Source organism: Maylandia zebra, linkage group LG9 (assembly GCF_041146795.1).
Source record: "Maylandia zebra isolate NMK-2024a linkage group LG9, Mzebra_GT3a, whole genome shotgun sequence".
NCBI lineage: Eukaryota > Metazoa > Chordata > Actinopteri > Cichliformes > Cichlidae > Maylandia > Maylandia zebra.
The window spans coordinates 4,504,739-4,532,006 of record NC_135175.1 but is presented as its reverse complement, the minus strand read 5'-3'; the positions used below and the strand labels follow the sequence as shown (position 1 = coordinate 4,532,006).

The following is a 27,268-nucleotide window of genomic DNA, read 5'->3' as shown; positions in this document are numbered from 1 at the left end:
ACGATGCCGGCTTTTGCGAAAGCTCGAACAACAGTGCCAGCAGACATGTTAGCCCAAGCATCTACAATCCATTGGCAAATTGTGGCGTAACTCGCCCGGCGCTGCCTTCCACTCTTAGTGAAACTGTGGTCCCCATCGGTCATCCATCGCTCCCAGGCCGCTCGCAGCCTTACTTTGAACGGGCGGTTCACACCGATGCCCAGCGGTTGGAGTTTATTTGTCAGGCCTCCCGGAATGACAGCAAGCTCACAGTTCATTTGCTTCACAAGTTTTTTCACATCGGCTGTGAGATGGGCACGCATAGAGTCACAGATCAACAGCGATGGTGATGCGTGGAAAAAACCACCTGGTCTCCTTATATACACCTCCCTCAGCCACTCTTTCATCATTTCCTCATCCATCCAGCCCTTTTCATGTCCCTTAATGATGATTCCTGCTGGAAACTTCTCTTTAGGCAAAGTCTTTCGCTTAAAAATCACCATAGGCGGCAGTTTCTGTCCATTAGCATGGCAGCCAAGCACAACAGTAAAAGAAGACTTTTCATACCCCGTTGTGCGTATCGCTACCGTGCTGGTCCCCTTCTTCTCCACAGTGTGACTCACCGGGATGTCAAAAGTGAGCGGGACCTCGTCCATGTTTGTGATGTGGCTGGGCTGGATGTTTTTGTCACCGATGTGTTTGCTGCAGTAGGAGCGGAAGATGGCCAGCTTTTCCTTATAATCCGCTGGAAGTTGCTGCGCTACCGTAGTCCTGGTCCGGATGGAAAAATGGCACTGTTTCATAAAACGAAAGCACCAAGACGGACCTCCTTGGAAATGTTCAATGTTCATCTCTTCAGCTAGTGAAACTGCTTTTAGTCGAATGGTGACCGTCGAAACGCTTCTCCCGCTCGCTCTTTGCTCGATGATCCACCGCTCGAGTCTTTCCTCCAACTCGGGCCACCTTGCCTTATGTCCGCGGAAACTCAGCTGCGTTTTCTTGACCTGCCGGAGCTTGTTTTCCAGCTTCCTCCATTTGCGAACCATCGATTCGTTAATCTTAAATTCTCTTGCCGCTGCTCGATTTCCATGTTCCTCCGCGTAGCTGATGGCCTTCAGTTTAAACTGTGCTTCGTAAGCGTGTCTCTTTGCCATTTTCAGGGTTGTTAAAACAACGATGTCCTGCATAATGCACATACCTGTTCTTTTATACAGGTATGTGCGATTGTCCCGGTATATATGATCAACGCCCACACTTCACCCTTTAACGTTCTCATGGTGTTCTCTACTACGTCCTCCTTACAACACATAGGGCGCACCGCGCTATAGGGCGCGCCGCACTTTTTGAAGAAAATCTAAGACTTTTAAGTGCGCCTTATGGTCGTGAAAATACGGTACTGAAAACAAATCTTCACCATAAGACTGCATTATTATTAATAGGTCATATTCTTAACCAAATTGGCTGTGGCCATGTTGAAGAACACATTCTGCATATAAACATTTTCTGTTATATAGCAAAAATGGGGAGCCAGAGCAAATAAAGGCCTGCAATCTGGCAATGTTTCCAGCACAGCACTCCAATAGGGCTGAGATCAAAGGCATCATCTGACGGCATTTAGAAAAACATCAGATTCAATTGGAAAAAGTACTTCTGTGTCTGACAACTGCTGTTGTGACACCAAATGAATTCAATATCCTTTTGGTGATAGTGGAACAGAGAGGTCAAGAAGACCAGTGACAGCAAAGGATCGCCTGATTGAATTATCAGGGGCTACTGTTAGAAAACGGCACATGCCATCTCCCACCACACACCGCCATCCCCATATCCCCCCTGACACAAAAAGCAATAAAGTCCGATTGCTATTGACGACCGTGTGTCTGACTCTGGATTCTCCACCCTTGTGTACGATAAGAACAAATGTAATGTCACCCTTCAGATGGAAAATAACAAGTCTGTGTCAGATCAAAAAGAACAGAATGTGTGTAGCTCTGCTCTGATTATGCACTAGCAACATGGGACAAGTACTTTTCAAACATTCTTCATAATTATTGCTATTGAAAAGGAAAAAGATCCAAAGGTTGTTAAGGTGGAGCTAAAACCAATGTAAGAGAGAAGCAATGATCTTTTGGAATGAATATGTGCATGTGATCAAGTAGCAGGAGCAGGTCCTATTTTCAATATAATCATGACTCCCATAGTGGCAATAAAAGACAGAAAGCGGAGCTCATGCATTCAGATCAACACTGAAAAAACGCCAGTGTATAAAAGCTGATTTCCATGATGTTAAAGTTACAGCCAACCTTAAAACCTCCATCATTAGGCATGTATTATAATCTGCCTCTCCTATCAAACAGCAAGGATAAACCATCCACCTAATCCATGTTTAATTTCCGGTCCCACTGTGATGTAGATAAGCCCTTTTTTCTGTCATCACTGGTCATTATCTGCTGCTGATTAAAGCACCAAAAGGAATATGGTGGATTAAGGGGAAGCTGTTGGTAAATACTCTGTATTAGCTGCAGTGAATGTACAGACATGGGGGAGTGGTGATTAATGTGCATTGCATAGACTTTTACTTTTTGTTTGTGAATCAATAAGAAGTAGCTAAATCAAAGGCTAAGTGGTTGGAATTAAGAGTTGCTGTTGTTTTTAAGACATAAATAACAACAATAAAAACAACAACAACAAAACAACCCAAAGAATCATCATTGTCATTTCCTTTCCTTTCCTCATTATTGCAGCAGCCTCACTTTTCCAAGAAACTCTTTCTTTTCTTTCTTTTTTTTTTTTTTTGGTGATGTCCGGAACTGTTATCTAGCAAATCTTCCCCAGGAAATTATGCATTTATATTGCTAATGTAGATGAGACAGACAAAAGATCCACTGGGTCATTAGACATTATTAGTGCCTATCAGTACATTTGGAAAATAAAATGCAGAAAAATCAGGATCCAATTTACCATGATTTACATAGTTTTACCTGATGGTAATTTGTGGACAAATGAACCAGCTGTTAATTGATGAGATGCACCCAGAATGGATAACCAAAGAGTGGACAGTCCTGATCCCAAGGATCCCTACAAGGCACCAGACCGATCCAACTACCGATCATAGAAACTAAGATGAACAGGCACGTGGCTCAATACATGAGCAGGGCACACACAGGAATTGTAAGGAACACCAGAGGGCCAGAGAGCAGTTGCTTGAGATTGTAAGACCAGACTGACTGACCTATGCACCACCTGGATTGACTACAAGAAAGTCTATGACTCAGTGCCTTATACATGGATCCTGGAATGTCTACAGCCATAGAAGGTCAAAGGGACTCCTTCATCAAGAATTCATTGGGGATCTGGCGAACAACACTAGAGGACAATAGCACAGGTCCCCATCAAGAGCAGATTTGCCAAGGACATGCTTTGGTCCCACTGCTGTTCTGCATAGACCTCCTCAGTAAGATCATTGACAAGATTGGATATGGGTACCAACTGAATTCCAACGGAGTGGCACAATCGTTAGCCACCTTGTTGTATAGCTGCAGTCAATGAGAGACTAACTCACTGATCCACACCACTAGAATCTACAGGAATAACATCATTTGGACCGCAGAAGTGCAGTCAGGTGGTAAAAAAGAGAGGGAATGTAGTCTGAATTGACTGGCCTGCACTCTTAGAAGGCAAAATTGCAGGTGCTGAGTTCAGCTACCTGGGAATCCCACAGGCAAATGGGAACCATAAAGAGTACTGTAAGACACAACTACGAGATACCTGCAGAGATGAAGGCAAATCCAGAGGAGTAAGTGAAATAGGAAGATCTGGGCAATCAACACCTGCAATTAGACACCCTGCTGGGAAAATAAGCTGGCCAAAGGAAAGGATAGAAGCTACTGACATCAGGGGGCTGTGGACCGGTGAGTGTCAGAAATTGGTAGCAACAATATGTTAAATGGCATACTAAAGCTATTACACCAGCTTAAGCTTCAAGTGTGCCAGTTTGCTTTTACATCACCACAGCAGTTTAAAAAAAAAAGATCAGAGGCAAAATAATAAAATGTGTCATTGTCCAAACATGTATGGACCTGTACATGCACCATACTGCAGCGGAACACTGCAACAATGAATGACTGAACGTTCAGACTCTTTTGTTACATGGAGAATAACCAAACAATTAAAATCACATTAATATTTGATAAATGATGAATACCATACAAAGCAAATACAGAATAAAAGCTAGGCCAAGGTTTTCTCCTTAGTGGGCATTTATTCTTTCATGATGGGATTGTGAGTGAGCGATAGGGAATATGACTGACTGTTCTGGTGTCAAAGAGAATGATAGGAGCTCTGTCAGCGACTCTGCAATATCTCCAAGGGAAAAAAAATCCACAGCTCTACTCCTCCATATCAATAAATCAGATTCAGATGCCTGCCTGCTTTTCTCTTCTTGGAAAATCAAAGGGATGGAGTGACTCATTGGACTGTCAGAATATAAACATGATGCGTTTTGAAATGTGAAGGTGACAGAGCAGATTTTTGCTCTTTTAAAGATTTTAACTGCTGTCCCTTATACTTTGGCCGTTTGAATTATTTGGGCATTTTTCCAGCCTTGCGGTTGTCTTATTAGGCTCTGGTCCCTCGTGAAGATGTGATTGTCTTTGCTTAGGAATGGCAAAATGAGTGATAACTATTCAGAAACTGCAGACGTATCACAGATTTGAACCAGTAAATAAGGTTAACCAGTAAAGTAGGGTTTTTCTGCTTCTGCCAGCTGTGTCACTCTCCTTTAAATTCTCCTTTCCAACGTGACAGGAAAACCCTGATGTGGAACTTTAAATGGCTCTGTTGTTACAGCCAGGGTGGCTTCAGCCATGTTGAGTCTATTCATTTGCTCCGCGGCAGTGAGATGATGGAGGGAGGGATAAAAGGGATGGGCAGATGGAAAAAACATATGGGAGGTGTGATGCAATAAGGATACAGGAAGCCTCCGGGGAAATATGTGGGCGAGATTCATACGTGCATGCAAAACAAATCCTCATTTACTGTCCCGTGTGTCTCTGAATGGCCCTGTATATTGGCCAGATTGTATGACATGAACAGCGTAGACTCGCAAAGCTGGGACTTAATGCTTCACTGATGCAAGCTGTTGCTGCTTCACCACCGTGATGTAGGAAGAGGAGCTAATAGTGTATATTTAGCTTAGTTTGGGGCTCTGCTGAATGTACACAAGTCTGTGTGTTTTCAGAATCGTACATCATAAAACTGCAACAGCCACGAGGTTTTCATTTCAAAGGCAGAGAATTACACTATTTGTTAAACCGGTGTGATTTAGGACTTGCATACTTAAGTTTGCTGAACTTACTATAAGGCATACACCCTGCAGCAAATGCCTTTTCCCATATTTCAAAGCTTCTGCTTTGAAAGTTTTTGCTCTCATTCATGAATTCTGGAATGTGTACTTTCACGATACAGCACAGTTTCTGCCACAGTTATACACTCCAGCACATTCTTGAATAAATTAATATGCATTTTTGTGACAAAAAGTAATGATGCAATAGTCATCTCCATCTTCAGCAAGTCCCATGGAAGGACTCAAACATCATAATCTTGAACTGCGGCTGGTTGTAATTCTGCTGCTCTGCAGCCCCAGTGAGCACATGAGCCAGTTCATTCTGGTTAGAGTGGTCCTCCTCCAGCTCATAACCAGTCAGACAACTGTCACCAGCTGCAGCCAAAGATAGTCGAGCAGAAGCCTGTCCAACTGTGAGGCAAGACACTTTCAAGACATCTCAGCAGCTGGCCAGTAAGGAAACACAGGAAGGACCCAGGTTTTCTGGTTAGCAGAGACCGGGATTTCAAAATAAGAGTGAGAGAATGGTTTACTACTAAGTGGATCGCGATTGGCATTGTTTCCCCGACAGCTGAAATGAGTCCCAGTGGGTGGTCATGAACCTGAGTAACCCCTTCAAGTTAAGTCTATGTGTAGAAAACAGCAGTATATACATTATGTGTTGGGTAATGTTTCTTTTCAAAGTCGTTTGCTACATTACAAGATTACTACCATTAAAATGCAATCCATAATATAATGTAACACAAGGAGTCATGTGGACAACAGCTTGTTAGAGAACCAAAAATAAACTCCACTCTGCACTTAGCTTAGTCATATAAGTTTTACTGGCCAGAAGCATGTGTAGCCTGCTGTACAATTATTGTCCATTTGTAAGAATCCTGGCTTTTATCTCAAACTGGAGAAACAGTTTGAGGTAAAAGCCAGCGGTTTTGGAGCTGTAACACTGGCATCATTCTCTTCTTCAAAAGGCCTTAATGCAAGTGCTTTGGAGCCAAATGTAACCTGCAGGTGATAAAAACAGATATAATGAAGCAGCAACAGATATTTATCTCAACAGCTGGCCAGCATGACTTCCACCTGACTTTAACATGAGCACTGACACAGCTGTAGAATTGGATACATCCCACTATGCACCAAGGAATTGGACTTTCTTGCTTATTTGGAAAGTGGGTAACTAAATGAAATATATTTGGTATAAAATAGCTGAGCTCGTGCAGGATGGCAGATGCTGCGGTAAAGACATAGATGTCTGATTATTCTTCCCAATTACTTTTAAGAATTAACGTCAATTAATTAATAATTTTCACTCAATTTTGTAAAATTTAGCCACAAAAAATTTTGGTTAGAGTAAGGGGAAAAAAAACTAATTATTTTGGGTTTAAATGGAAAAAAAAGTGTGAGGAGTTCTACCCCATCCCAAACTGTAACAAGTATGATATGTGAGTCACTCTGTGTTGTGTATTAGAATTAAAAATGATGGAAAAACTTCACATAAACAGGAACAATCACATATACTTACATCTTAGGTGAGTTTAGACCCTTTTTGGGGGTGCTCAAGAGCCTTCAAATTTTATCAGAGCACGCCTAAAAATAGCTATTAATAGTATTAATAATTGTAGCATTATTTCGTGGAATTATCTTCAAATGTTATTTTTTCCTAACCTTTCTATTGGCGACAGTACAGGATGAAAACAGGTTTTATGTCTTGTTGATGTCGCGTGCTCACACAGAGGCGTGGCTTGTCATCAATAATAGACTCCTGCTGCGGCGGCGGAAAGAAGACTCAGAAATAATTTTATGACAAACATCTTTGATGCAGATTAAAAACACGTTTTAACTGAAATACAGTAAAAGTTCTGAGTTTCAAACTGTTTCGATAATGCGGGGATATTGCTGTGACTTATAAAGTGTCTGCTTACTTTTAGTTGTTCTCTAAATACATCATGAGTTGTCAGCCAAGCAGCTGTTGTACTTTATTATTTTAGTTTGTTAAAAATTTCTATTCCTATTCTGATCAAACTTGGCTTCAGTTTTTGTTTGCCGTCCAGCTCCAGATCCAGGTGACAGGAAGTCAAAATGATGTTACCCGTCTATGTCCAGCAGCGCCTGTATTCAGTTGGAATATTGCAATAAACTGGCATGGATCAGTTTATTCCTTTTATTCACTGTAACATTTACATTTATCAAAAATGATAAAACTGTAGCTTCTGTTTTATCCACATTGATTGATGATGATTTCACATAATTAGACATTGTTGTCCTGTTGTCAATTGTGGATCCCCCACTTGCTGTTATAATAATTATTATAAAATTATACTTTAGTCATTTTCTAGTGTCTAGTTGAGTGAGGAGGATGGAGAGAGATGGAGAAATAGAGAGATTGTACAAGTAGTAAAGATAGTGAAGTTAGCTGGAAAAACAAAAGTTATTTTTTATGTAGTTCATGGATGCTTTGTATGCTTTCCAGTAGCAAACTTAAATAATGCCAGTGGACGAAATAGAGCATATTAATATGAAATGGCAGCACTGTACAGGGTTCATACCACTCTAAACAGGATGGCTGTCACTACCTTCATGTGACAGACTAAAAAATCTATTCTGCAGTCGAGAAACTGGTTGACATGATGCTCTGTGCTGAGTCTGCATAATAAAGGGAGGGTTGGTATGAATTCGAAAACTTTAATATAAAACAAATCCCTTACCAGTTTGCTTCATTTACAGGTCTATGGAGAGCGATTAGAACATGCTGTAGGTATTACAGGTACTGCACTGCAGTGGTTTGTATCATATCTAACTAATAGACTCCAATTTGTTCATGTAAATGGAGAGTCCTCTTCACACACTGAGGTTAATTATGGAGTTCCACAGGGTTCAGTGCTAGGACCAATTCTGTTTACATTATACATGCTTCCCTTAGGCAGCATCATTAGAAGACATAGCATACATTTTCACTGCTATGCAGATGACACCCAGCTCTATCTGTCTATGAAGCCAGATAACACACACCAATGAGTTAAACTGCAGGAATGTCTTAAAGACATAAAGACCTGGATGGCCGCTAACTTTCTGCTTCTTAATTCAGATTAAACTGAGGTTATTGTATTCGGCCCTGAAAATCTTAGAAATATGGTATCTAACCAGATTCTTACTCTGGATGGCATTACCTTGGCCTCCAGTAACGCTGTGAGGAACCTTGGAGTCATTTTTGACCAGGATATGTCCTTCAATGCACATATTAAACAAATATGTAAGACTGCTTTCTTCCATTTGCGAAACAAAGAAATAACAAAGAAATATCCTGTCTCAGAGTGACGCTGAAAAACTAGTTCATGCATTTATTACTTCCAGGCTGGACGACTGTAATTCATTATTATCAGGATGTCCAAGAAACTCCCTGAAAAGCCTTCAGCTAATCCAAAATGCTGCAGCAAGAGTCCTGACAGGTACTAGAAAGAGAGAGCATATTTCTCCTGTTTTGGCTTCCCTTCATTGGCTTCCTGTTAAATCCAGAATTGAATTCAAAATCCTGCTCCTCACATACAAGGTCTTAAATAATCAGGCCCCATCTTATCTTAATGACCTTGTAGTACCATATCACCCTATTAGAGCACTTCGCTCTCGCTCTGCAGACCTACTTGTTGTTCCTAGAGTATTTAAAAGTAGAATGGGAGGCAGAGCCTTCAGTTTTCAGGCCCCTCTTCTGTGGAACCAGCTTCCAGTTTGGATTCAGGAGACAGACACTATCTCTACTTTCAAGATTAGGCTTCAAACTTTCCTTTTTGCTAAAGCATATAGTTAGGGCTGGACCAGGTGACCCTGAATCCTCCCTTAGTTATGCTGCAATAGACGTAGGCTGCCGGGGGATTCCCATGATGCATTGAGTTTTTCCTTTCCAGTCACCTTTCTCACTCACTATGTGTTAACAGACCTCTCTGCATTGAATCATATCTGTTATTAACCTCTGTCTCTCTTCCACAGCATGTCTTTATCCTGTCTTCCTTCTCTCACCCCAACCAATCACAGCCCCTCCCAGAGCCTGGTTCTGCCGGAGGTTTCTTCCTGTTAAAAGGGAGTGGCCAAAGTGCTTGCTCCTAGGGGGTCATATGATTGTTGGGTTTTTCTCTGTATGTATTATTGTACGATCAGTGTTGGGGAGTAACGGAATACATGTACCGCTGTTACATATTTAAAATACAAAATATGAGTAACTGTATTCCGTTACAGTTACCATTTAAAAAGGTGGTATTCAGAATACAGTTACTTTGTTGAAATAAATGGATTACACTGCGGTACTTTCCTGTTTCATTTTGTCGCGGGACAGGACTGTTTGGGTTTTGTTTGACAGCTACGTTCTGTTGTTCCAGGCGGCAGCGTTACGGTTGCCATGGTTACAGGGCGACGCTCTCTCTCTCTCTGCAACTGTGTGTTTCCTGGGTGAGAGAGCGCCTTTTCGTTGTTGTTGTTGTTGTTGTTGTGCTAAGCTAACAGGCAGAATGCTACAAGCATAGCTCTAAAGAATGTAGCATCATGGGCAGTGTAGTCCGTGTTGCAGGGAGAATGGACTGCCATACACGTTATGGGTCTGTGAGCACGAGGAGGGAGAAAAAGGGGAGTGGAAAGGTACGAGCTGTCATCGAGGAAAAACGGGAGCTGGAAGCATGTAAATATAATAATAACCACTTCAGCCAAGAAGAGTGCCTGACGAGCCCAGTTGTAAGTAAGCTATTAAGACTCGACTGTACACCGTGTCCGTGTTTTCCTCCGAAACAATAAGTTCCGTTGGAGCAGCCTTTCAACGCCTCTCTCTGTCTCTCGTAAGAAAAGTTGACCCACACAACAAAGTAAAGCTATTTTTCGGCTACAAGACAACAGGGACCCCGCCGTATTAGTCAGAGGTCCCTTTACTACAGTTCGGAGTCGCAGACCTTCAGTAATAGTAATAAATCACACAGCAATAGTACATTCACGTTGTTGTAAAAAGCATGATAATATATTAAGTAATCCAAAGTATTCAGAATACGTTACTGTCATTGAGTAACGTAACGGAATACGTTACAGAATACATTTTGGGGCATGTATTCTGTATTCTGTAATGGAATACATTTTAAAAGTAACCTTCCCAACACTGTGTACGATCTACCTTACAATATAAAGCACCTTGAGGCGAATGTTGTTGTGATTTGGCGTTGTTGTGATTAATGTCTGACACTTTGCCTCGGGTTTGATAACTAAAGGCTCCACCCTAAAACAGGTGGACTAGATTGAAATCTATGATTATTCACTCTGAAATATTCTTAGACACTACAACAGGTCATGCAATTAATTAGGTTGCTTTTAAATGTATCCTTGTCATTTTTATCCAATTGTATTGAGGATTGCAAATGTGAGAAGTGTTGATTACATCTGCAAACAGCATATTCCATTAATATTAATTACAAGTCACTGGATGCATGACATTATGATTGGGAGCTGAGCCCCCCTGACTTACATGTACATCCGTGTACTCAGTGTGTGCTAACTCAAGTCCACTGTCTGTACCCTTTACATCAGAATTCATAAAAACAGATATTATAAAAACAGCTTAGAAATATTGAAGTTTGGAATAATGCTACAAATATATTAACCAGTTCACAGCAGTACCAAAAAACATATCCAGGTCTATACATGCGCTGACCGGAGATGAGTAAACATGAAAGAAACCATTATCATTACGTATAGTCTCACCATAGCAACACAGTATAAAAAGTACTCCCACACTCACATGGACATGCTTTCATACACTCACATAAAGGACTTGATCAATACACACAAATTCTGACTAAACAGTTTTTAATGTATTATTGAATTCCTCCAAATTAACTTGGTTTTTGTGTGTTACACATAGATGGTAACAACCATTTAAACCAGATTTGTGCATATTTGAAAGCACACATGCAGAACAGGCTTATAGAGCTTCAAATACATTTGCATAAAAACACCAGGATTAAAGCTCACACAGTATTTTGGGGAAAAAATGATTAATTCACTTTTAAATACCGTAAGCAAATATAATAAGCCCTGGAACCAAGAGCTCTGTGTGCATAAACTGAGCAGGACACAGTACGTGAAGAACTGGACTCATTCATGTTCTGTTGTAGGAAGACTGACAGACACGCTTGCCTTCAGATATCAGCACAAATCTGAACAACAGTCACAGAGTTTTAACAACAAGTTCTCAGGGGACTTGGCAAAAATACCACATTAGCAAATATGTTACCATGGCTAATTACCTGCTCTGTTGTAACAATCTTTATTTGCAGCTTAAACCAGTTGTCAGTTATCCTTCAGCCCTGCTGCTTACCTTGCTGGTGGAATTTCTCAGTGTAGCATCCTTCACACTGTCTCTCCATGCCCTTGTCAGCTGTCAGTCAAACAGATACACCTGAGCTTCAGACCCTAAAGGACTATTTTGGATCAATCTCTCATTTCAGATCTTATTTTTTTCATCCTTTCAGTTTTATAAAAAAACTCAAGAAAATGAATTTTGACTCCAAGAAGGAAGGACACCTGTCATTTCAGTTAAATGTTCAGATGTTTCTGTTTAGTAAAGCTGATGTTCAAGATGATGAAACAAATCGTATATGATTTATGTCTTTTTTGAGAAATCACATTATTTCATTTCATAATTTTCATTTCATAATATCTAAGCAGAAATGCTTAAAATTGGCCTGACAGTAACAAAGATAAAGTTGAAGAAAACATGTCAATTGTATTAAGTCACTTGAATTTAATAATAATAATAATGGATTGGATTTATATAGCGCTTTTCAAGGCACCCAAAGCACTTTACAATACCACTATTCATTCACTCGCACTTATACCCTGGTGGAGGCAAGCTACGGTTGTAGCCACAGCTGCCCTGGGGCAGACTGACAGAAGCGAGGCTGCCATTTCGCGCCATCGGCCCCTCTGGCCAACACCAGTAGGCAAGTAGGGTAAAGTGTCTTGCCCAAGGACACAACGACCAGGACAGAGAGCCAGGGGATCGAACCGGCGACCTTCCGGTTACAGATACGGTTCCCAACCCCCACAAAAGCTCAGGGGGCTTTTGTGGTAATTATAGATGCAAACAAATACACTCTCATGCTTTATATAGGTCTCAGTGATTTGGTTTACCATTTAACATCATTCTAAAATGAAATACATTTATTTGCCATCTCATTTTGTTGGCTCTCTTACCTCACATTTGATGCTTTAAACTATAAACTTGCCCAATGGTTTTGGACTTTACATCTTGAAGCCTTAGTATTAGCATTCTTGCTCACACCATGTTAGTTTTTCTGGACACAGAAATGGGAAGACGTTTACACACCAATTAAGTCAATTAAATTTTATTTATATAGCACCAAATCACAACAGCAGTCACCTCAAGGTGCTTTGTATATATAAGGTAGACCCTACAATAAAACAAGCCATTAGCTAACACTAGCTTGCTTAGCAAGCTGCATCCATAAATTTGGGCAAGTAAGAGACTAAAAATATGTTAGAAACTCACTCACCATAAATAAAGCAGAACATAAACTTCTTGGGTGTTCTTCATTCCCACTGTCACCAAGTGCCGGCTCATACTGTACCATCCATAGGAGCTTTGATGCAGTTTCCCTCCCCCCCAAACCTGACCATGGGCTGTTGACCCACACAAGTATAGTAAATTTCAAATTTTGGTCCCCACAAAGGTAGGAAAAACCTGTACACAAATAGACACACACAGACAGACACACACACACACACAGACACTCACCCCACCTTAAACAACCTCCTGCCACCCCCTTACCAATACTGGAAACAGCCCTCGGTCGTTTCTGCAGTGAATTCCAGTGATTTCAAAAGCCTGGTTTTCTTCCGCCGCTGCAGCTGAGCCTGTCAGTGGATCGCTTGACAGTCCACAGGTGGAATAACAAAGCAGCGAGCTCTTTCATGTGTTCGTGCATGCTCACACATACACAACAGGCTCCTGTGGAGAACTCATGTTCGCTGTTTACAAACCACTGCAGATCATTACAGGCGTGTGCGGGAATGGCAGGGGCCAGAATGGCTGAGGAGAGCAGTCAGCAGACTATACCTGGTGCATGGTATTGACTCCGGGTGCAGTTATCTCAGCTTGAGTGGAGGAGGAGGCTGCATAAGCTGCAGTCAGACTATGATGGAGAGGCAGGGAGGCAGACAGTAAGGTCACTCAAAGAGCATGGCTGCCAATGGATTTTATGCTTCCTTGCTGTTACACCCAGTGGATTTATAAACTCACTTGTTAAGAGAGGTAAAGCTCGCAGTGGTTTGAGTGTTATTTGGTCAAAGTGCGCAGGTGGATGCTTTATATAATGGTCGTTTGTATTCTTACCCCAGGCTTCAGCTGATCTCTATTTTCTCTGGCGGCTGAGGGTGACCTCGTATCATGTCCACCTCCTTTTTTTTTCTTAAAAAAAAAAAAACATCTCGCTTTTAGAAAGACATGCCAGTGCTGTGATGTGTTTCATGGAGATCTAGGTTTGAATCCAGCAGCAGTCTCACCATTCATGCACTCCAGGCAGTATTTGAGTAATGAAATGCAGTATACATTTTTAAACAGCACACATCTGCGCCAGGTCTCCAGCATCATCTCCGATTTTTTCTCTAAACCTTTACTTCAGCTTAGAAATTCATACTGTCAAGGTGTGGCCTTTATGATATTCCAGATATACAAAGATGTTTGTCCCCCCCCCCCCCCCCACACACACACAAAATTACATTGATTTTAAGCTGCTTTTATTTTTATGTATTTATCCCCAACGTCTGTGGGAATAATACATAACCGAGAGCTCACAGAGCAGTGGCTGAAATGATCGGAACAGTTACCTCCACAGATAAAACTCAGCTTTTCTCCCGTTCCCTCACTTTTATCCAAACATAATCCCACACCAAATAGAATTACCAGTGGACGGGGTGGTAAAGATTTACTCAATAAATTGATCTTATGGCAAACAACAGTGGGCGGATTAGCTGGATAAAAAGAAGAGATCAAAGCCTGAAAAGATTTATATCCACCTCTTCAGAATAAGAGGGATTTAGAGTTTAAAACTAAATAAAATCGTTAATGTATTTTTTAACATTCAAATGCATGGAAATGAGGCCCTGTCCGTCATGCGTGACATAACCTTCAGGTAGGCTTTGTACATCTATGAGGAAGGTCAAAGCAGCAGCCTTTCCAGCCAGTATTCAGACAAAGATCCAATATTCTAAATTTGCGCCTTCACAATGGACTTGAAATGAAGCAATCAAAATGTCATTTAAGTGTAGACCTTCAGCTTTAATTTAAGGGGTTTAACAAAATATTGCATTAACCATTTATACATAGTGCTTCCATTTCCAGAGGCTCAAAAGTAATTCTCAAACCAAAATAATTAGAAATACAAATATTGTTTTCAGCAGTTTAATTCAAATCCTTTGTGAGCAATGACTGGCTGAAGTCAGAAATCTGAAAACAAAGCCTGCACGCTTATTCACATTTGTTGGAATGTTTTATAATGGTATGAATTATATTTAGGTATTAAATATTAATTGAAATATCCACTTTCATCAAAATGCTAGGTGTAATTTAAAAAACGCTAAACAAGCTTTTGAGTCTTACAGATCTTGTCCAGGTGTGTTTGGCAGGCAGGAGATGGGACCCAATGCAGGACTCGGAGAAGGAAAGTTAAATGCAGCTTTTAGAAGAACTCTTCATGAATACAAAACACTAAGCTTTAGCAAGGAAACTGGAGAAACTAGAAAGCTAAGCTGTGAACGGAGAACTAGAAAACTACCATAACACGGAGGTCAAGACACAGCATGGAGAGGGTACGACACGACAACAAGCAGGGGATGACAGAGGACTGAAATACACAGCGGGGTAATCAGGAAATGGGAGACAGAAAGGAAACATGGCTGGGACTAATTGGGCAGGACGAGACAAGGGAAGCAACGCAGAATACCGACACGGACCTTAGTAAAACAGGAAGCACACCAACTGAACTTACAGATACAGACTGAGATAGCAATACTGACACAGTATAGAGAGAGCACAAGGAAAGGGATAACTTAGACAGGAGACGTGGGAGCAGGGCAGGCACAGAGACACAGACTAGACACTAAACAGAAACCAAAACCTAAGAACAAGCAAATCTTAGCAAGAATTAATCCAAAACACACAACAGTCTTAATCAAAACAAAAACACAGAGTTAACAGACTCAGGACCATGACAGGATTGTTCTAAGATTGGCAGATGGGTTAAAAATCAACATAAAGTGGTGGATATATATATATAAAAAAACCTAGCCACAACCATAAGCATATTACTAACAACCTCTCAAATATCAAGAGGTTGAACTGATGCAGTGATGCTACATTTTGGTCATTAGAGGTGGGCAGATTGATCCAAATATCGATAGTATCGACATCAACACTGGTATTTAAACGATACTAACGCAATTAGTATTGGGGGGTTGGAGCCTATCCCAGCTGTCTTAGAGTGTGTATACCCTGACGCAGAGAATCACCAGTTAACTTAACCCCACTGCATCCCACTGAACTGTGTTATATACTTTTTTTATGAAAAATATCGTCATGTTAATTCTTTATAGCCCAAAGTACATTTAAACAACAGAAGCTGACCAACAGTCAGTTAAAGGGAGGCACATTTACATTCCATGTCTCTAAAAAAACCCACAGTATCCATGTCCTTAACTGTTAACTAAACTGTTTTAGTTAGTCTGTGTTGATACCAACATTTGCGTATCACACAGCAATATTGGTCATTTAGTTTAATGAACCAAATGAAGCGGATCTATCTCGCCAAAGTCAATAAGCTGTAAAAAAAATTGTGATGAAAAGGACTCGTCACAGGAGAGTCGTTTTTGTGCTCCAGTGCACACACTAAACCAACACGCAGGAGTTTTTTCTTACATTGCCTCAATACCTTAAAAAATTAGAAGCATCCTGTCTCTGAGTGATTTTGATGCATTTATTACTTCTATCAGGATGTCCTAAAAACTCCCTAAAAACCTTCAGTTGATCCAAAATGCTGCAGCAAGAGTCCTGACGGGGACAACAAAGACAACATATTTCAAATATATCAAATTTATAGTATTCATAGTATTTCAATAAAGCGCTTCGGTCTTAGGCAGAGCCGATAGCGTACATGGCCCCTCTTCTATGGAACGAGCTCCCAGTTTGGATTCAGAGGACTATCTCTACTTTCATGATTATGCTTATAGTTAGGGCTGGATCAGGTGATCCTGAATCCCCCTTTTGTTAGGCTGCTGGGGGGAGCTTCTATTGTTTCTAACCCTGTGTGGTTGCACACCACTCTGCATTTAATCATTAGGTATTATTAATCTCTGGCTACCTTTGACATGTACCACGATGTGAGCAACGACAGGATTTTTAGTCCTGTCTTTGCTCACATCGTGGTACATGGCTGCCTCTCTCTGAGTGTGGAGGTTTCTTCCTGCTTAAAGGCTTCCTTCTCACTGTCACCAAGTGCTTGCTCAAACAGGGTCGTGTGATTGTTGGGGGCTTCTCCCTATTACTGTAGGGTCTACATACGTAAAACACAAATAGGTTTAATGGCAATGTATGATTACACAGTAATAAATGGCCAGCCAACCAGACGTATTGATAATTAATAAAAAACAGAAGACAGCAGATGTGGAAATCCCAGTGAAGAGCAAAAAACTCTAAAGTGGTCCCAGTGATAATGGATTAAAAATGGATGAGAAACAAGGTCCAGTACTTTTGTCCATATAGTGCATGTTTTCACGCCACAGTGACTTCTTCCTAAAATGTTTTAATCTTTCAACACTGTCAAACACAGTGGAACAGGGTTCCTTTATCCTCCAGGTCAGGGACACTCTAAGGGCACCTGTAGAACAAAGCGATGTGGTTTTAATGTCTTAATGAGGCTAACTGGTGGGAACTCAAGAACAGCCTCAGAGACTAAAAATAAAGCAGTTGTGGAAGTTAGTTCAACTGGATTCATGAAAAGCAGAGTAATGGAACTATGAAGAAAAATCTGCATGATGCACCACAACTCTCACGCCAGTCCTCTCCAGCTCATTATGGCCATCTTGGAGAGCTGATTTGGAAAATGTACCCTGCATTGGAAATTGAAATATAAAATTCACTGGTGCGGCACTTTGGTCTTTTTAAATGGCAGAAGTGCTTCACAAGACCACCAGTAAACTACTTTCCTCTGCTCTTAGCTTAAAAGCTTGCATCCACATATCCATTCATATAAATGTGCAGCATATTATATTCTTTTAGAGGTACACTTTAGTCCTTTTGGATTATAACCCAACATTCTGAAAACAATGCTGCATAATTAATGAAATGACAGGCGAGACAGCCTCTGTTAGAGAACGGCAGCCAAAGTGTCGTATAGACTGATGACCCCGTGTTTCCACAGCAATCTGCTCCTGTTCCGTAACAGCAAATGTTTAGCTCCCACTCATGCTCTGCGATCGCTCTCCTCCTCTCTGTGTGTCTTTACTCTCTGACTTGAATCAACAAAATCACAAGTGTAGCGAATCCCGTCAGCGGCACGACTCCTCTTTGTCATGGAGGTGTGAATATTTTGTTTCTGTCTGTCTGTGTTTGTGCATAATTATGAACTGGCAGCTCGTCATTTATAATCTGAGAGGAGAATCATTTAGCACTTGTTGTGGAAGCTGAAGCCAAACAGCTCTCTCTATTGACATGTTTGTTTTCCTTTCTTTTACTCTAATCTGTGTCCAAGGTAGGCTCGGGGAATTTTGGAAAAGCAATGAGCACAGACGCTTCATGAATATTATTTTTTTGTTATTCCAAAAGCTGATAAGTGAAAACGGCAACAAATTGAGCATAGTTTATTTTTTCTTATCTTAATCACGGTGCTAAAAACCTGCAAGTAGATAAATGTTCTAACTGAGAAGTCTCTGTCAGAAATAACCATTGGAGCAGCAAATGCGGATTAATGCTGAAAATAGTCCCCATCAAATGCACCATTTCCTCCTGTTTTCATCTGACACTCAACACTGATCTCTTTTAACCCAAACCACAATCGTTCCTTGCTTTTCAAACAGTTAACTGTATGTAATAGTCTTTACTAAGCCCTAGTCAAACACGAATCTAAACAAACCTTAAGCAGAGCTTTAAAAATGATCAGATGTATTGATTTTTTATTCTTTGGATTTGATGATATTGTTATAGACTATATTACAACACAGTTTGCCCTCATGCAGAAATAATTATTTAGAAGATCCAAATGAATAGTCGAAAATATTATTACGCAGCATCAATTTAATATTAATGGGAAACAGTGGGGGGAAGCAGAAGTGGTTATCATCTTCTGAAGGGATTATCTCACCAAAGAATTCACATGCCCCCTACATCTACTCTTAGTCCACATGTTGGTCCTTTAACAAACAGAGAAAGCGCAGGAAGAAGCCCTGTGACAGATCATTATTTTATCGGCAGTGATCTAAGTGCAGTTGACACAATTGTACATTTTTTGCTACATGTTTATCGTCTGAGACTCTGTTCATGGAGTCAAAAATGTTTCAAATCCATTTAAAATATTAAAATAATCTCTCCATACTGCCACTTTCCCACCAACGAAATCAAGCGAAAGACCAGTTTCAAAACATGTAAAACTCCAAACAAGTCTTCAGTGCAATCAGAGCTCGCAGTTTATAAACCATTTCCCCCATAATAAACCATCATAACCCCTGGGCTATTTTCCTTTAAATTTTCACCTGAAAAAGCAGCCTCAGATGCACTCTGTCACAGCTCAGCGACTGCAAGGCCAAAATGAACAACCGTGGGCTCTGTGCTTCCGCGACACTTGGGAAAATTTGAAATACAATAAGACCCCAGGTCCCCATCACAGGGTCAGGGAAAGATCAGAAAAAGTCAACGCACAAATATATATTTTTACCGCATATCAAAAATATACACGAGCCAATGAATAGCATCCTGATAAAGAGGAGTCACTCGGTTTGTGAACGTGTTCTAAAAATTCTCAGCCTGCAACTCTGCAAAATATGATGTTACACAAATGATGCACTTTAGTCCTAGTAGTACTAGGTGGTCTCTTCACTGAGTGCATCACTCTACTACCTTTTAAAATGGCAGCTGTTTGAGTTCTATTAACAGACACAGGCTGGCCTTGGTACAGGTATCTCCAGAAGACTAAATATTGCCAGGGCGCCTTGGTGTTCAGTGCTTTTGATGCATTATTTAATAACCACCTCAACAGTGACCATTCTGTGATTAGGGTTGGGTTTGGCATATACTACATGGATACATGAATTTTAATAAAACAAAAGGTATTTATCTATTTAAAATCAAGTGCTAAACACTGTGAGTGATAATGGGCTGAAAATTGCATCAAAAAGAGGCAGGCATTAATCAAACCCTGACCTTAGATGGGTCACCAGTGACTCTTCAGTAGACTGCAGAATTCTAATAAAGGTGTTTCCTTCATGTGTGAGGCGCACGTCTTGCTTTATCCCAGACCAGTTTGTCCTTGATGGTGTTTCAGAGCTGCTAAGGCCACATGTGCACTCTGTCCAGTGAAAAAGCTCCTCAAAATCACCACCAGACGTGGTGCAGCGGTTGGAGATCCTGCTGCTAGTCACTCATTCAATCGAACTGTCCAGTTTCTTGGACTCATACTGCAGTGCAGAGAAGCCACTATTGTGAGCACTGCTGAAAAAAACGAGGTCTGGCGATCGGTGGAGCAATGCACCACTTAGACAGAACTTGTGCATATAGAATTTCTGTATACACAAGTGCAATATATAGCACCTTGAGGTAACTGTTGTTATGGTTTTGGCACTAAAATAAAATAGAATTGAACTGAATAATGTGTTGGTTATAGATGGCACTGAGTTTAATACTGCTGACATGTTTAAGTTTAACTTATATTTCAACAACAGCAAAAATAGAGAAAACTGTGCTTATGTGGGTACACAAATGACCTGATTTAGCATTTTGTTAGAAGTTAATTCTAGTGCTTTACAAAAAATACCCATTACCAAATCCTGCTGCATATGGCAAACGTTAGATCTGATGCATGCAGAAACTCCTTTCTTTACTGACTTGAGTGGACCTGGGAATGCTTCAGAAGAACTGAGTTTTACTATGAAATATTACATAAATTTGTGGATTTGTGTTACATTTTTCAGTGTCTACATGTCAGCCTGAATCCACTTTCTACTTATTCACTGAATGTATATTTGTAGGAATAGTCGATACTATCCCTCTGCAGTGTTGCCTCTGGGTAACACACCTACTTTCACACTCACAAAGTCATCTGATTTCCTCTTTCTTTTATTTCTACAATGGCTGAAGTATTATAAAAACTGATAATGTTAGTTGTTTTACATGATAGAGCATCTAGGAAGAGATGCATGTGCTAACTGAAACCACACATTTAAATATAACATAAAAGCTCAAACACTGAAATATGAGTCACTCTTATGAAGAGGGTTATAATGTTACGACTTGACAGACTGTTGCAGAGTAATATGAAAGTAATGTAACTAGCAGTGTAATGAGTTACCTATCCAATATGTAAGTTTAAAAAAATGCATTATTCATTTTTTCTATGAAGGAACCCAACACTGATCCTACAGGAAGCTCCACAATGTTACAATGATAGAAAATGACTTTCAAACAGCACTGCACCATGGTGGAACAACAACCAGCCCAGTCTCATATATTAACATGTAAAACAATCACAAAGAAGCAGTGCATTTGTTACATTCTGCACATGTTTTAAACTATGTATTTAGGATGCCTGTTCCCTACCTGGAACACATACGTACTTCTAAGTTACATGGCCTGACACTTTTGACACTTTGTGGCTGAACTGCGTGTGAAACTGCGGAAACACTTACACTTTGCAACAATACCCTCAATTGTGGATCATTTAGGATGGAAGAAAATTTTACAGACTGAATTGTTACAATGGTGACAATCTACTACAGTCCCAGGCTTAAATTCAGTGCCTATACACAGGTCTGTATAATCCAGCACCTCAAAATGCAGTCTACATTTACAAACAGACGGACTTAGTTCAAAAAACAAGAAGTGTAGTTCATATAGTGTTTCTGTGTATATGTCCTTGCTTCTTTTATTTTTCCCATCCTTTACCACGATTGTAAAACTTGTCACACAATAAAAGCTACAGGCAATAACTGCATATTTGCATTAAAAAAATAAAAGCTCACAGTAGAATAATTGTGCGGGTAAGAATTAAACCTGGGTCGTTAAGAGTTGCAGATAAAGTGTCCGCCCACCTACCCTTCCTCTGCACTATTTCAGCACTGAGCTGCTGTCTGTCTTCTCAAGTCTTTTCATATCATCCTTTCAAACATCCGAGTCTTACTTTCCGTGCATGCAGCTTGGATTTCCATAAACATTTGCATTCTAAGACATTGTGTTCATTTCCTCTAAATTTCCAGGAGACCAAGTGACTTCGTTCTCTATTACTATCTCTCTCTCACACACACACGCACACTTCCATTCAAAGTGAAACACTGCAGGCCAAACACACACACACACACAGCAGCTTTCAGTCACACAGCCATCCCTGATAAGAAATATGGGTAACAATGTGATGTCTGCATCAATAGGCCACTTCAACCCAACATCCAAGAGTCATGTGGGATCAAACCCACATCAAAGCCTGGCCGACGCTGCTGTGAGAGCCGGGCAACAATGGAACAATAATTAAAGCCACATGGATATCCAGCTACCTCCCGTCACACACATCTCTCACTTCCCCTTTGTCATAGAAATGTACAGATCACCGTTTGATGTCTGTCATGACAACAGGCCTCGCACATCACGAAACGCAGCTCCTCACCACACAACATGGAAGCAAGTCATTTCCATTCATTTGAATGCAGTAAACACTCTCATTCACTAAGCAGCTGATCATTATTTGCTGTCATAACCAGCAGTAATGCAGCAGCAATACATAACAAAATGCCAAAGAGCCTCCAATGCACTGTTAAATGAGGCAGCGTGCAGGAATATGCTTTGGCTGTATTGATTCAGCCACTTTTTATCCATCCATGAATAGTTGGGCTCATTTACTTCATTTATCATGTAATTAATATCCAGAACGAGCTCATTTTTTCCCTTTCCCACCCTCCACTTTTTTCTTTGATTAATGCTCTTATTTTTCTTCTTGATGGGGCTGCGTCCTGCTTGGATTGCGGAGGGCTTTTTTTTTAACTGTTTCAGGGAAAAGTTGGAAGCCCAAGTAGTCGAACTGAACTTAGAGCCACGGATTGAAAAGTTATGGAAATGAGAAATGTTTAACCGCTTCGGGGAAGCAGCTGGGGGTGGGGGGATGAAGCTAACAAAAAGTTCCAGAAAAGAAAACAAATACCCAAAAACTTAGTGTTCTGTCGGCTATAGAGGGACGAGGTTTGATAGCATAAGGTGCTTGTGCGGAATAGCAGGGGATACAAACTGGATGCCCTTATTTCCTTCATGAGTGGGTGTGCTCCAAGCAAGCCTCGCACAACTCTTGACAGGGAAAGGGCACGCGCCGAGAGAGATGTAGAGAGAGAGAGGGAGAGATTCCCTTGTACCTCTTGAGCATCGATGTCCTCCTCGCTGTCACTCGGCTCCGGCGCTTTCACGAACCACCACTGGATCTCCAAATACACGGAGGCGGTTCCGCTTTGGAACGCGCACGCCATTTCTATGTTTTGACCCTCTTTGACGGTCATGTTGGAGGGCAGGTCCGTGAACCGACCTGCGGATGAGAGAAGGAGCGGGGGGAGGAGGGGGTGAGGCGGGGGTAATAATGATGAGGCTAGTTTGTGCGTCGTCTACACGCACAGAATCACTCGAGTCTCCTGCTCGCTGATGGCCGCAGCAGCTGCGTTACTGAGGCACACGTTTGACGAAAGGTGCCTTCTTGTTTTTAATTAGAGAGCACCCCCCCCTCCCCCCCCCCCCCCCCCACACACACACACTCCCCAGCACCACCATCACCACCGTCACATATAATGACGCGTCTTCATCTGGAATTTACGTAACGCACTCCTGCTACATTATTCACAAACTAAATTGGAGCAGCCATCCCCCCCCCTCCGCAAAAAACCTTTCCTATTATACATGCGTGTATCTTTGTAGCCACGGCGGAGCTGGTTGAAACCGCGTTAAAAATTCCAACTAAGCTTCGTGGTGTTTGCCTGAGTGTGATTCAGTCCACGGGTGTTTTTTTTTTTTTTTTAAAAAAGCACAGATTGATAAAAGAGTTTGGTTTGAAGATAGCCTTCTGTGGAGCGGTGACGACATGACATTTGTAAACTTTTAAACCAAACCGTCGTTTACGTCCTTTTCGACAAACTCCCGGTTAAACTGTTTAGAGCTTTGTAGCTGCGATGCGGCCAAAGGCGAGCGTGAGAGAGCCCGCACCGACGCAGTTTGAAAGTGGCGAGCGACACCAAGCAGCCACACGGAATCTGGAGCGTCAGCTTTTCAGGAGCGCGGACAGACGCAGGCAGCTGCAGCTGTCCGCGGTGCTGAAAGCTTCTCATGAAAGGCAGCCTTTAAGACAAGTTTTATCTCCCCATCAAGCGTCGCCGTGAAAGAGGTGCAAGGGGGGGAAGAGGGGGAAGGAGCCCCCCCTTCTCTTCTGAGCGCGACGTGAAACGACTTGATCTGAAACAATCACCAGTTGCATTTTTTTTTCGTCATCAGCTTCAGGAGAAACATTCATTCTGAGATCGCTTTCCCTTTCTTTTTTCTCCAGTCACTTAAAAAAATCCCTTCACAACAGCCTCTTTTCCCCGTTTTCCGCCAGCAAAGCTGCGCACTTTTAACACTTTCTCCCACCAGTGCAGGGCAGCAAAGCCAGACACGATCGCGCTCGCACGCCAACATTGTTTTTTCCCCCCTTTTGGTTAAGAAAATATGCCATCCTTACCTTCAAAAGAGAATCCGAATTGAACGCAAAATCCGGTTAAGAAAACAAATCCAACAGTATCGTGTGAGGTCCACATCATTCCAAGATCAAGGGGCTCGTTTTTCTTTTTACATCAGCCGGAGGAGGATAGAAAAAAGACGAATCTTTCCAAGGGGGCGAAGAGGGGGGAAAAATCCTGCACACCAGCAAAATCAAACAGTTGCTGGGCGAGTGTGTTTAAACGGAGATTTCAGAAGGCTGAACATGCTGGAAAGCTACAGCTTGTCGTTGCCGAAGTTCTTTTTTTCTCCTTCCTTCTCTTTCTCTGTGCCTCTCTGCGGGAGAGACTGTCGACTGCCTGGTTGCACTGAAGTCTGTGAAATAACCGTGTTGCGGTCTTCTTCTGCGCTACCAGAGAGACGTCAGTCTAGTGGATCACTGTGGCATCCACACTCTCCCCACACCTCTGCAAATCTAGTCCTCATCCGGCCCTTTTTTCCTGTCACCTTGACCGCTTAATTTAAACAAAAGCAGCACCGAGCGTTTGCTTTACAGTTACTACTTTTTAACGAGCTTATTTTATTTGGACATTTTTGCAAATGATGCCCAAATGATGCGAATACAGATTTTTAAAGGTCCTACTTATTCACAAAACTTCAGTTTTGTGAAAGAGAACCTTAAAGTTTGTCTAACATGCACAAGAGCGCGTATTAAATGTGGGTGTGTCAAAATCTGGTGCACTCACGCAGTCAGGAGTTCATCTAAATATTGCAGCTTCACAAGTGAGCAAATAAGAAAGATGACAGTTTGGAGGTGGGTCATGGCAGGGCAAGCATAACATGTCCCGAGTCATTAAGCTAAAAGAGAGCCTGCTGGAATTTGCTATTAGTCTCCCGGAAAGAGTGAGAACATTTTGGCCTTTGATGCAGTGCTTACATATCGTGGCACCACTAATGTCTGCTCATAACGTGAATGGAGATCATTCATCCTTTGGGGAGGCGGACAGGTGTGTATAGGTCGACTGGCATAAAGTCAGAATTCAGGAGTGATGGGAATAACGCGTTACTAACGGCGTTACTGTTTTCAGTAATCTAACTAATTACTATTTCTATCGTTACAACGCCGTTACCTTTACTAACAAGAAAATGCGGTGTGGTCGCTTTACTATTTTTCAACAACCAGACGGTTGAAGCTGCCTTCAGCTTATCGCACCTTACCGCATCAGAAGTAGCTGCCTACTAGAAAATCTAGTAGACAGCTAGATAGACAATCTAGGTAGACAATCACTTTCGCCCGCTTAAGCTGCAGTGGGCAGCTTGATGTCTGATGATCACTTTTTGGCACAACACCTGGAGCTAAGGGAGCAAAACAATCGCATAAGTGCTGCTGTTTGACCACTTAAAGATAACAAAGCAACAAGGTGATATATACCAGTTTTTAAATTGTGTTGATAGGCCACCTAAAACCAGAGTAATGCTAAATAATATATACATATTTTTTTCCTGAATAGTTTCGTCACGTTTACTGTCTAAGGACAGTGCAGTGAGCACTCTCTGCTTATGAGAGTGCTTGCTAGAGTTAAAAAAAAAAAAAAAAACCTGCCCCTTCCTGTTGGTGGAAAAACGCACCATGTCGGCCAATCAAAAATGATATGCCAACATGACATTTGGTTGTTTAGGAAGAGGGGGAAGTTTTAGGAGTGACCGCAAGAGAGAGAGAGAGAGAGAAAGACAGCAGAAAAAGAGAGAGAGCGAGAGAGATTTCTGATTTTTAGCTGTTTGGAGGTGTAGTTAATGTGTTGTCTTGTGTAGTTGGTGTGTAGTGTTGTGTGTTAGACAGTGTTGGGTAAGTTACTTTAAATTAGTAAATTAGTTACATTACTAGTTACTTCTATCAAAAGTAACTCAGTTACTTCAAGTTACTCATTACTTTCAAAGTAACTAGTTACTAGGGAAAGTAACTTTGTTTTTACTCAGAATTCTGTTTTTAATATTGTGTTGCTTCCCTAACTGGATACCCAGCAAGGATGCCAGTCTTCTAGCTTGCTTACATGTTAGCACGATCTTGCCACAAGTGCACTGTGCCACCTACCAACAGAAAGGAAAAAATAATGTGCACATTTCCACGAGAGAAATCCCACGCCTGGACCGTCGTTGACCGCCGCCATGATTCTAGCCTACGTCACAGCGTCATGTGCGCTTTTTACATCCAACAATAAAACTGCAGTCATGGTGCTTTCGATGTACTCAGAACAGAAATTCTGCCTTCCAAATAGAGATTGACAGACCACGTGACATTCACGCATTGCATTGTGGATACGAGTGGCAACAAAATCAAAACACTCCATCAAGCGCTAGCATTTCCAGTGGTGGTAATCATTAATTCTGCAATTTTAATCCCTATTTGCATTTTATTTGGTCCAAAAACAGTTATGTACAAAACGACGGAGAACACGGCAGGTCCGGTCCGTACAGAGACAGAGTTCACGCAAAGGCAAAAGAAAAGTACGAGGAAAAAATCAAAGGAGTGAAAGAGTCAGACCCATACGAGCATACAGAGTGGAGTAAGTACTGCCCAACTTTCATCACACACATATTTATTATTATATGGTCCAAAATGTTTAGTAACTTCAGATCCCTGCAACAAGCCCAGGTGCAGTTTACTTTGGTGATTTGGACGATTCCATCTCACAGCTGTTGTTAAACTTCTTTTCCTTTATCTCCTGTACAGGCCAACGCATGTATTTGACGTTTCAGGTTGTAGTATTACACAACATTTTCAGATCTAATAGAAATAAAATAAGTGTTTCATAATTCACTCAATTTATTGTCATTATTTATAACTAGCATTATTGCTTCATGCTATTATTGAATCTCACAAGAAAGAGTCAAAATTGTATTCCATTGTGCTTTATTAGCTGCTTCAGTGAAAAACAAATCAACAATGCAAAAAAAACAAAAAAACAAAACATATCAAAACAACA

The 27,268-nt window shown here is 41.2% G+C and overlaps 1 protein-coding gene across 2 annotated transcripts in view; it reads right to left on the bottom strand.

Annotated features, from left to right (window-relative positions):
• Positions 1-24,922, bottom strand: part of vstm2a (V-set and transmembrane domain containing 2A) — a 108,698-nt gene extending 83,776 nt beyond the window's left edge. The window contains exons 1-2 of one of the 2 annotated variants that reach the window (XM_076887898.1): positions 24,307-24,922; positions 22,961-23,127 (exon numbers count right to left, since the gene is read on the bottom strand). In XM_076887898.1, the coding sequence (XP_076744013.1) occupies positions 22,961-23,127; positions 24,307-24,385 (246 nt within the window). In that variant the 5' untranslated portion in view covers positions 24,386-24,922. The remainder of the gene's footprint in view (positions 1-22,960; positions 23,128-24,306) is intronic. The other variant, XM_004568916.5, reaches the window with a different exon arrangement.
• Positions 24,923-27,268: the final 2,346 nt, after the last annotated feature.